This window comes from Chroicocephalus ridibundus, chromosome 14 (assembly GCF_963924245.1).
Source record: "Chroicocephalus ridibundus chromosome 14, bChrRid1.1, whole genome shotgun sequence".
Taxonomy (NCBI): Eukaryota; Metazoa; Chordata; class Aves; order Charadriiformes; family Laridae; genus Chroicocephalus; species Chroicocephalus ridibundus.
The window spans coordinates 10,551,251-10,563,366 of record NC_086297.1 but is presented as its reverse complement, the minus strand read 5'-3'; the positions used below and the strand labels follow the sequence as shown (position 1 = coordinate 10,563,366).

Genomic DNA, 12,116 nt, shown 5'->3' with positions numbered 1-12,116 from the left:
CATTTGTAAATACTGCAGTGAAGCACCTAAAGGATCAAGGGTAGTCAATTAAAAAAGCGCACCAAACCCAATACTAACAGGGCGCAAATTATCTTTCTTCTATTTTGTGCCGCAGAACTTACACTTCACGTTCTGTTCAGGGACAGGGTGGTTATAACTAACCACTGCAGCCCACACTGGAACCGATGAGATCTCAGTGACTGATCATCACTCGGCAGAGCACATGCATTGACGTTTGACAGCGGTATAAACCACCCGATGACCACTGGCAGTGGAAAACTCTTGCATGATACACGTTGCACAAAAAAAGCACAATCACAACGTTTCTTCCTACATAAGATAATAGTTGGTTATAGGGTGTGTTACAGTAGCTCCCATTCCCCATGGTAATTACAAATGTACTTCACAGCACCTGTTCAAGCTATCTAATATCTCCTCTAAAGAGGAGAATGCCACCGTGATGAACTTTTTTTAAAGCAAACTTGGGGCTACCAAATAGAATAATGACACTAAAGTGAAGAGTGAGGAGAACAGAATTCTGAAACAGAGATAACCAGAAATGTGAGCCTAAACAAAAAGTTCCCAAACTCACACAATGCACACTTGGCATCGTGCGTTACGATACCGGATCTGAGCAGGGCCCAGCACACTACGCGTGGCTGCTGAAGCTGAACACGGCCACTGCTCCACAACTGCACTGTTCCGCTCGCAGCGGGGAGGAGGGAACAAGCAAGTGACTGAGACTGTTTTGGCCACAGAAAGAAGTATGAGGAGCAAGGAGGAGTGCACGCCCTCCCCTGCGAGGTACAGCGTATGTCTCGCCCATTGTTGCCTTCCCAAGTCACCAATCACCATCACGGGTCACAACCATCGTCTGGGAGCTCTGCCAGCTCTGCTACAGCCACAAGAGTTGGAGTTTGGAGCCTGTCATGTCAGTAGTCCTCTATCCCTCCTCACCTCTAGAGTCTCAGCTGCCAGTTATAATATAGGAGACGCCACTCAATTAAATTAAAAGGAAATTACGTTTCATGTTCATATACTGCTATGGAAAACACCCTTCACAGAAGAGGATAGCGACTGAAAAAATGTCTTTTTAAAAGAGTTATTTCATACACACACTCTGCCAGGATATGACGGAAACTCAACACTAAAGCCCTTCATGTGACTCAGCACTGTTAGACAAGCGCTTCTTCAATAAGGTGGGAAAATAAGACATCGCTCCAACCAACAAAACTATTTCATACTAGTACTTTTTAGGCACTCCTCCCTTCCTGCCTGGAATGTAATAAAAGCATAGCCAGATACTAGATCTGAACAATCAACAGGTTGTTAAATTTACAATCCTGAACACGCATCTCTGTGCCCTCAGATGCTTCATATAGTTGCCAGACAGGTCAAATATATATTACCATGTCATTACCATACCATACAAATGGCGTTACCCATACTGTTCAACAGGGCTGATACTTTATGTATAGAATCATATCTAATAGCAACATATATCTGCATATTTTCAAATTAAAACTAGGGATTGAGACAATAAAATTAAGAATTCCTTGTCAAAAACAGCATTTTACTCAAAATCAATTTCCACCAGCTAACAGACAATTAAAATTAATTTATCACATTCATTTACTTCGTTTATGGCTTCTGTATGCAAGGATTAAGTGTTACTGCTCTGCGCCTTCTACATTGCAGCAAAAGTGTCATATATTTTAAATCCACAGATACTGGATTTATTCCTGAATTCTGATAATTTAATACTTTTTATTAACAAGTGCCATTTCAGGCTGGGCATATTTTTGCTCATAAATACACAATGAAAAGTACCCTGACAAGAGAGCCTGTTATGTTTCCTTAGTACTCATTTGATCTCTAAGATCCATTTTTCACACGGTTTTCTCACCCTGTAACTACCTTTTGGAATTCTACAGGACGAAGCACATAACACGCAATCTTCACTGCTGCTCTGTCTACCACTTTCAACGCCTGCAGGAATTTCCAATCACAAGTGATGTTACATCCCCAATTACAGCTTCTTTGGAAATTAAACACAAACCCAAAGAAGGACATAAGCCTTTAGAGTGCTTTGGTTCATCAATGTAGAAATTGCCTTTTCAGAACACTGTTACTGAAGGAACACAGAACATTCAGCACTATGATCTACTGAATCTTCTTTACACAGTAAGGGAACTGTGAAGACCGAAGAACGTCACAAAAATACGACTGCTACAGACTTCATCTCATACCTATAGACCACACATTAGTAGATCTGTTCCTACAGACTTAAGATTTAATTATTCTTGTAATCTCATAGTTGGAATTGAAACCCCAAACTTATAAAAGAGCCAGTAATAGCACAGCACAATTTACAAACCTTTTATCCCTCTCAGCTGGAGTCCCTGGCCTCGACAATTTGTCACTAACACGTTATGCAACTGCTCCCTCTCCTGGCAAAAAATCCCCACAACAGGAACGTACAATAGGAGAGTTCATCAAGTAGGAAGTAGTAAATATATTATTTCAAAGAACCAGAAGTAATGCTTTAAATCTCTGTACTTTTTGCAACTAAATACATTGCTGATATTCACTAAGAAAATATAACGTCATCCACAAAACCCGAATAGGGCTGAATTTCAGTTTAAAACGCAGGCAAGGGACAACCAAATTCTTGCCAAGTCTTTCCTTTCCCTCTCTACCCACACTCAAATCTCCAAAAGTTTGGAGCTATCTATATTTCTAACAGGTTTTGAAAAGATATCAGTTTTTAATTAGACATCAAACATGACAGCTACTTTTAAGTCTCCGTTTGTAAAGCATCTTACCATCCTCCAACATCTCCTCGGCTGTCTGTGGTGTAGTCAGTCACCCCATTAAGAAGTGTCGCATAGATCTGAGAAACGTTATCTTTGCAGACATATTCGTCCTGGGGTCCGTCTCCCTTTACACCTACTGTCTGGCAAACCCTTTAAAAAGAGAAAAAAGGGAGGAAAAACCAAAACGCTATCGAGAACTTTCAGATCATAGCTTTGTTCTGTTGCTTAATAAAACTCCCCAGACACACAATATTCTAAACACCTATAAGATCTGTTACAAATAGCACGAAGAATATTTCTGAGGCTACTGTGTTATATTCGACCCGAGGATCTCTGACGAGTGTTCGGGTTTAAAGGAACACTGGCGAGGCAAAACAACTCAACAGATAAGCAGACTGGTTTTATGTCTGTAATACTACAAAAAGGGACATGCTTAACGCACCTGGCAGTTTCCGAACCCTCCTTAAAATGAAATAAGCAAGAAGAGCAAGGGACTAATATAATGTGCATTGAATTTGATATTAAAAAAAACTTCTTTACATTGAAGGCATGCTTAACATGAGAAAGAGATATTATTTTTTTTTGCAATGTAACAGTTTAAGAGCGTACATACTGTGATACTATTAGCACTAACTGCACTGTGGCAAGTCAACACAGAAAATATCCCTTTAGCGAAAAAGCACAATTTCTTTAAACCAATTCCATCTTCTTATTAAGAAAGTGTAAAAAACATGTACTCTTCCTCCTCACTAAAGCTCACTAAAAAGTAGCCCATGAGAAAGGTGAACTTTAAAATATACTCTAGCTATTCAGTTAATTTAAAAAAAACCACACCACCATCCATGTTATACTCCATCCTCCGATGTGTGATAATCCTCTGAATCAAAGATATATTGAATAATGGAGACACACACAGTTCCACATTAAAAATGTGTACATCAGCGTAAGTGGTTTCAAGAACCATGCTATAATAGAAAGCAGAAGGAACAGGAGAAAACTTCTTGAGAAAAAATTAAAACTAGACAAAAATAAAGATGTCTAACATACTTTGCAATTGCTATTAGGGCATCTCTTCTGGATTCTGCAAAGCTCACGTCTGCAGGGGAAATTAAGGTAACTTTTTTCAAACCTTCCAAAACCTGAAAAAATATAAAATTTGAGATATTTAAATCCAAGGCATTATTTATGATAAATGTTAAATTTAGATGTCCTATTAAAATAAGCTCAATCACATATGAGAGAACCAAACAGCCAAGAGCGTCTGGTTTCTCATCGTGACCTGTCAACGTGCCTCACTCTTCCCTTTGGACACAAGCTCCATAGCAAAGGGATCATTCAACCTCTGGCTTTTCCATTAACACTACTAAAGCAGGACTAAACTTTAATTATTGGAATCTATGGCAAGCTAAACTCACAAATATATGCTGGAGTTACTGTACCTTACAATCCAAACCCCTTTCACAAAGACCTTTAATTACGATCATTATTATTTATTTGATTACGATCATAGGTTTAATTCAAAATACTGTGTGCCCTCTTCTCATTACAATGATCATATTTTCTCACCTGTTGGAGCCTGCCCTTTAGCAGAAATCTTGGAAGGGCCCCAAGAGCTCGTGAAAAGCCACAACGAATCATTTCCTCTGTGTTTTGTAGTTCTGAAACGTACTGTGTCACCAGCTCATCTAGAAAAAATACAATTGCAGAGTGAAAAGCAGCTACCGCATCATTATCGTTACAAGTTTGGCAAAAAAACCCCAAACAAACAAACAGGAAAGATCCCCCAAACAGAGCGGCTAGAAACTTTATAATTCATTAAAGTAAAATACAGAATACCTTCAGTTTCCTACAGAAAAAAGATAAAATTTCTAAGATGTTCACAGTTATATGAATGAATCCTTATTTTCTAAATACAAAGTCAGATTTTTAGACAGACTAATTCTAGCCATTCAGAGAGAGAAAAGACAAAGTTCTCAATTTTAAAAAGCTATATTTTTTTAAAAACCCAAAGAATACATCAAAGCACAAATTTCTAAGCAAACACACGGAAGAAAGTTCTCTTATATTTACAGGTCATCATTTTCCATAATTAGACAAGAATTGTGTGTTAGGAAAGAGATGACTCTGGATTTGTGAAAGTCAGTTACTCGACAGTTCTCCCAGAGAAGTCTTAACTGGACTCAGGGTTTAACCACACACACACACACGCAGGGATCGTACCCAAGCAACGAGATCATTTCATATCACTTTCGATATAGAAACAAAAATAAAATCAGGCTTTTTACAGCAGAAAGCTCAAAAAGAAGCAACCGCTTTGAAGCGGGGATGCTGCGCTCAGATTCTGCACATCGTTACGTGACAAAACAAGGCCCGTGGCTCTACAAACAGCCCCGCAGAGAAAAGGAGCAAGAATAAACTGAACTGGGCACGGAAAATGGAGGCACAATAATGAAGTGAAGTGATACAAAGAAGAAAATAAGGATGAATGAGAACGAGAAAAAAGAAAAAAGCCAGGAATCTATTTCTGCTGTAGTCTTTATCATAGACTTAACAGACAATACTTCCTTCAGCAGATTTTTCAGCTCCTATCTTAAACTCTTCTGTAAAATGCAGAGAAACCCAAGGTACTCCAAAAAAGCTTCTAAGAATGACCAAGATAGCTGCAATAGACACAGCTCTGGTTCAGAAAGGAGACAGGTGGTCTCACTAATCACTTCACTGCATATGCGCTTTTTAATCCTCAAAGAAACAGAACCAGAGATCCTTGGAAGATTACATAATTGTGCCATTGCTTACTGTCATCTAAGATTTAAATGATTGAGCAATGTTTGCTAGAGGAAGAAAGAATAGTTACCACAAGAAACTACACATTAATCATAACTCATGGCTTTTTTTTTTTTTTTTTTTTTTTTTAAATCCCCATGCAATCTGCAGGCCTCAACTAGTTCCTCACGTCAGGGAACTAGTTCCCTGTCCAGAGGTTAGCAATACCTTCATTTAAGCACATCTATTATTTAAAAGTTTCCAAACCACTGGAGTGTAAGATAGTCTTGAGGCCATAGGAAGATGCAATGCTTGCTTAGACAGCAAGATGATCTTAGACAGCAAGACTACGACAGCCTTCCCTTTGATTGATGTAAATTTGACATTTTAGCCAAATGACATAAAATAAAGACATGACAACTAGCAAACGAACAGCTCTTTATTTATAACTACTTAGTAATTATGCTAGTGAGGGTAATGCAAATGTTAATATTCTTCTAAGAGTCTTCAGCTTCATAAAACAACATGGCCTATGAAGTGTCTACAATATTAATTCAACACAACCCATCCTGAAAGAATATTAAAAGAGAAAGTCATCAAAACCAAACCAGAACACAGTAGGACAGAAAAAATAAAACAAAGAAACAGTGAAAATAGACAAATGCAGAAAAAGTGATTCAATGAAGGCTGCAGCCTTATAGGGACAGATTCAGAATCTTTGGTTTGTGTTTTCACTTTATTCCATCAAGCCATAGTAGAACACTAGTTAAATTTTATGATAAACATATTTTTTTTTCCCTAATTCCCTTCATCATGTTTAGATCTGCTTTAACTGACTTATCTAAGCCCCTGCACTGTCACTGAGCGCGCTCTGCACTGCAGATTCCACACGTCCATGCGTACACAGACATTATGGGGAGGATTTCGAGTAGTGGATTTCAGTCACACAAACATACAGATTTTAATGGTCATGAAATATAGACTTTTTACTGGCACAGAGACAAAAATATACAAATTTTTTTTTTCCTTTTAAAAGATGCTTGCATATATAGCGACACTATAGTTGCCATGCGTAGAAGAGGCTTTAGAGAAGTACAAGGCCAAATAAAAGTATAATCAAGGCAGAGCTGACTGGAGAATATTTAGAACAGAAAAGTTTCCAACTCTTCTATTCCCTAATCATACCAGAAAGTCTGATGACAAATTTTGCCTGTATCTACAAATCTGACTCTAATTATGTCCCTAGAAACCATCATGGCTACATCACCATGATTCCTTCATGCACAACCCAGAAGAAAAGTAACCCAGAATCCAGGAGGAAAAGTAAATAAATAAATAAATAAATAAATAAAGCTTCAGAGGCATCTCAATGAGTGCAGCATGAAAACAAATGCAGGCATCTATCACATGTTCCTTCTGCATATCTTCTCTCCCTCTTGATTTTGACTGCTGGCTGAGTTTTCCAGTCCACTTTTACAGAAGCTTGAAACTTCATTCTTACATAAAATGTAACCCATTAATCTTTCAGGTCATTTTTAGCTGCCTTTGTTTGATTCAGCATTATCTCCTCCTGCTCAGTGTGTTGTGTTTTCATAAAACTTCACCTTTTCCTGAGGTCATTCTTTTAAACCTGCCTCAGTACCGTATCACATCGTCCCATGCCGCCCACAAAAAAATCAGCGCCAGCCTGCGTGAAGGAAAGGGCTATTTTTGGAATTTTTATTTTTGTTTTTGACAAAAATATAGATATTTAGCAATATAGAAAAGATTTTAAAATCAAGACAGGCTGCTTTTATGTATCAGCTATAACTTCTCCGGGGCATGGATTGCATGTTATTATGTAAGTGATAGGGATCAGGTTCATTCATTCACAGTTTATCAAAATATGATGTAAAAACGTCTCACTTCATTAAAATTTAGGATTTGTGACAAACATGTATTCTTGTTTTACACTACAGAATAGAAAAGTAATAATCTGCTTTTCCTAACGTTCATTATTATGCGACCTTGTATTCACCTCCAGTCTAAACCAAGCAAAACCTCCTGGACTTTCCATTGGTTTTATCATTCTTTCCTGAAGCATGTTAAGGTCCTTTAAAATTAGCGATGCTCCTCCCCATTCTACCCAATACCTCCAAAGTGCAAGTTAGGTCCAGCCCAATATTTTCTGCCTCTACTGTAAACATGAGTCATTACCCTGTAGAGCTGGATCAGCTTCTCCCTTTTCATTGATGTAATATTCATCACACAGCGCAGCCAGGGCAGAGACTGCAGACTCCTGTAACAAAGGCAAAACTGTGAACACTATTTATTTGCTAAAGTCATACTTTCCTTTTGAAAATCATTCTTTTCAGCTACTGACGTTTACTTTCTTTTTATTTCTATTTTATTTCCCCAGAAAGCTATTGAAACACAGAAAAACACATGGACTGAAGGTTAGCAACAAAACCCCTAAAATATCCAGTATCACAACCCTCGCATCTCAGTCTGAATTGATTTAGAAAAGGATCATAGGTTCTGTATTAAACCTAAACCTCCTAATCTTTAGAGTGGTTTTGGTCACAAAACTAATACACAACTAAAACACAAAACTAATACAGGAAAACTAATAACACAAAACTAATACAGCAAAAGCATATAACATGTCTTCTCAGAAAATTCATGGCTGAATTATACTTTTCAGCTAATAATCCAATGCTGACCAAAATTATAATAAATTTGAGAGCGTACAAAAGCCATGCACTGTTTACTCCGTATTAACAGCAACAATACTCATTAATACCCATGTTCTCTGGGTACAAGAAATCTTGAATGATAACACAGGAATCCTGTACAGCCTGGTCATTCCGCCCCCAAAGACACCTCAGACTGTTCTCTATGCAAAACCAAGCACTTGAAAGACAACCAGTATTCACCTAAATATTATTCTAACTACCACTGACATTATAGCAGCAAAATAGACAGAATTATCTAAGTGTTGTAGATCATAGAACGGTTTGGGTTGGAAGAAACCTCTAAAGGTCGCCTAGTCCCACCCCCCTGCAATGAGCAGGGATGTCGTCAACTAGATCAGGTTGCTCAGATCCTTCATTTGCTAAAGAAAATGATTTTCACCTTAAACGTGTGAAGTTACATTGGAAGAGTATACCAAATGTCAGAAAAAAAAAGATTAATTTTCAATTAATTGCCCTTAAAGTTCTTTCTCTCTAAAATATATACAGAAATCGAGTGAGAATTGACATTTATTAAACATACTTTGCTCAACATTAATTAATGTCAACCAAACAAGTCAAAATTCTCTAAAGTCTATAATTAATTCTAAGCTTGGTTTAGAAGTTCCAGTTATGAGACATACAAACTCTTTGAATAAATTGCTAATGCCAAAAGAATATTCCAAGAATTCAAATTTCATCTTTTAATTTTCCTTAGTGATTTGGATACATTCTCGTCTACTCTGTCTTCCAAGGGAGCCTTTAGAAGATGAGCTACTTGCAACGGCTTTTTATCTTATTTTTAAAAACTAACAAAATGAACACAATATGTTATATTCAGATTGCCTCTGTGATGGCTATAAGCTCTAACAGGGCAGACAATAATTGTCTTTATAATTTGGTAGAGCCTTTAAGAGCGTAAGACCAAACTGTCACGGTAACGCAAAAAACTGGGGGTGTTAAGATTATGTACGTAAAATAGCACAAAACACATCTCTCAATGGATTTAATAACCAGAATTAAAGTAGCTCGAGAGCACGGTAAAAGGATTTGCAACAGAGCTAATGAAAATTTAAGTGTGTGAAATTTAAGTCCTGAGTTAACTCTGGTTTATCACACCAGTGTTCTCACTGCTAACAAACACACCCTCAGGACATCAGGCCCGAGGACACCATTGAGGTTCTTTTTAATTCCCACGAAAGTTCTATGAAACTACCAAAATCAACGTATCTTACACGTATTACAGGTACACTGAAACAGAAGCAAAGTATCACATCAACGTAACCATACAGCTGGCAGCATGTAGCTTCAAGCAACCATCAGCAACTACTCACTGCCGGCCCAGTGCCAATGGCTTTGTCCAAATCTACATACAAGAAGAACCCTTGTGACAGCTGTCCAAGTATTAATCAAAAAGGGCCCTCTGAATTTTGAGGAATTTAAGTTTTTTTTAAAAAAATAACCCTTTTTAGCAATCTAAGAAACAAACATTCAAGCACCGATTAGATTCCATGGAAAATAATCCACCCATGGAAAACAAAAATATTTCTAACTCTGTATTTAATGAAGACCACATGAAGGAGGAGGAACTATTGTACCTTTACATGCTGTCGTGCCGCGCTTGAAACAAGAGGGAGACTTCTTAGACTGTCATTTATTAACCACTGCCAGCCACCTGAAATAGTAAGGAACATCATTGCTATGATTTACTTTTTTCTTGCTTTCTGAACTTCAACATTCTCTGTTCTCTTTTTTTACAAAACCCAACAATTATGCATATTGTCGTATTGCCTTGGTTTTCCAAAATAAACAAGGTTGTGATTCTCAATTATTATAGCTATTCTGGTTTGGTTTACAATGTACATAGTGCAAACACTGTGTCTAGTAATGCTGAAAACTCGACAGCTACAAAACAAATCTTCAAATAACATCACCACCTGCTGCAGTATTTGTGTATTTTTTTATTTGTTAGGCCACTCAACCTTGCTGATCTTGCTTCTTTGAAAAACATCATTCATTAATACTTCAACTTAATGAATAACTACTAAGATAATGGAAGGTTATTTAAAATATAACATACCGATTATTGGATCTCCTCTAAATGGCATTTTTGATAGTGACAACTTTTCAATTAAAGTGCAGACTGTAAGAAAATAAATTTGACAACTAGATAAATAAAAAAAAATAAAGAGAAATTGCAGCAATTCTGAAGTACAACCACATGAGGTTACATTAACGTTAATTTTAAATTGAAGAAAATTTGCAATTGAAAGACCAAAATACGTGAAATTAGGAACTGGAAGGAAATGACACTTGTGATCTTACATACAAAAAAGCTACTACGCGGTAACTGTTCTGTGGCGTTAGTCCCATTCCTCACCCAGCCCCACTGTTTGGAGGTACGTTCTCACGCCCTGCCATGCAAGATGCATATGTACATATTGGCCACCTTTCTGTTCCCATACCAGTCTGTAAATGGCTACGTAGTAAGTATTGTCGATAGCAAAACAACTTGGACACGGGCAATACTACTGCCACTAAAAAACTGTTCAAATATATAGGAAAGGTTTTCCTTCTTATTATTAGCAGTTTTTCAGACCTTCACAGAGCAGCACCTGCCCACTGCACAGAACTGGCAGCTCTAAAACTGGAAGCAGCTTTATTTCCTTTGATACTCACAATACTAGAAAATGTAATTTTATTAAGTCCTCATTATTTTACATCTATAAACTTCAGTGAGTTCTAAGCTCAGAAACCCACCTTCAGAATAGTATTAAGTGTTTCAAGGCTGTTTTGGGGAATAGAGATTAACGCAGTAAACACTGCAGACTTTTACCATACGATAGATTGACTGCATCACTCAAATGAAAACTTAGCACTTAGGGAAAACAATCTTTCACCTCCTGGTGAACAGTTCAAATAAAACAGATGGGTGTACATCCGTCCTCACTATCTGACTGCTTTAGAGTTGGTGGAGAGGAGGGAGAGGACAGAACAAGCTACTATATAATGCCGTCTTTTTGTTTTCCTCTCCTCCCACAATTTAATCTTTGAATCTTACTCAGGGCTCTCTACACAGTTCTTCTTCATATATAATCAACTTATGGGCTCCAAGTCTGCTCTTGGATCCAGTTCTCACTATGGTAATGTCACACAATCAGGCTGCCTGTGCTCAAACTCCGCTCAATGCTGTATGTCAGCTTCTTTGTTCTAATATTTATTCACAGACAAGGTTAAGTACAATGTGACTAAACCCAAGTCTCTTGGGGTTCCTCCTTAGTTCTCTACGCTTCTTTTTGCTCTATTGTGGTTGAGACCATCATCGTCATTAGACATGCAGGCAATTTGTGGAATACTTTCAATTCTTCTCTTATTCCACCTACACAGCTGTATCATGCCAAAATACTGTCATTTGTTCTTCTCCAATACTATGAAATACTCAGCTGCTTAAAAGCTAAAACGTATTAAAAAACCCTACCTATTCTTTCAGCCTGCATTATCATGTCAGGAGACTGCAAACTCATTCAAAGACTGCAGAAATCCCCTTGCCCCCTTCACCCCTTCTATTCCATCACCCTTCCATCTCGGTACCAGAACTCCTTTACCCCCCAAATTTGGATGGCTTCACATCTTCAAAGCCAGAATCTGCTCCATAGCACTCCCTCCATTCAACCCACGAGCAGGAAACTCAAGTTGGCATCATTTCCTTATCCGCCCAGGCCACCTGGACGGGTACTTTTTCCTGCAATGCCCTTCCTTTTCACAGTGGTTCTGTACATAAAATCTTCAAAACCCACGTGAACAACACATCCTCTTTTCTGTGGTA

General features: G+C 37.8%; 1 protein-coding gene across 1 annotated transcript in view; it reads right to left on the bottom strand.

The window, feature by feature from the left end:
• Positions 1-12,116, bottom strand: part of TBCD (tubulin folding cofactor D) — a 128,221-nt gene that overhangs the window by 27,590 nt on the left and 88,515 nt on the right. Inside the window, exons 25-30 of the mRNA XM_063351632.1 lie at positions 10,371-10,433; positions 9,889-9,965; positions 7,776-7,857; positions 4,383-4,501; positions 3,864-3,955; positions 2,826-2,966 (exon numbers count right to left, since the gene is read on the bottom strand). Coding sequence (XP_063207702.1) covers positions 2,826-2,966; positions 3,864-3,955; positions 4,383-4,501; positions 7,776-7,857; positions 9,889-9,965; positions 10,371-10,433 — 574 coding nt within the window. The remainder of the gene's footprint in view (positions 1-2,825; positions 2,967-3,863; positions 3,956-4,382; positions 4,502-7,775; positions 7,858-9,888; positions 9,966-10,370; positions 10,434-12,116) is intronic.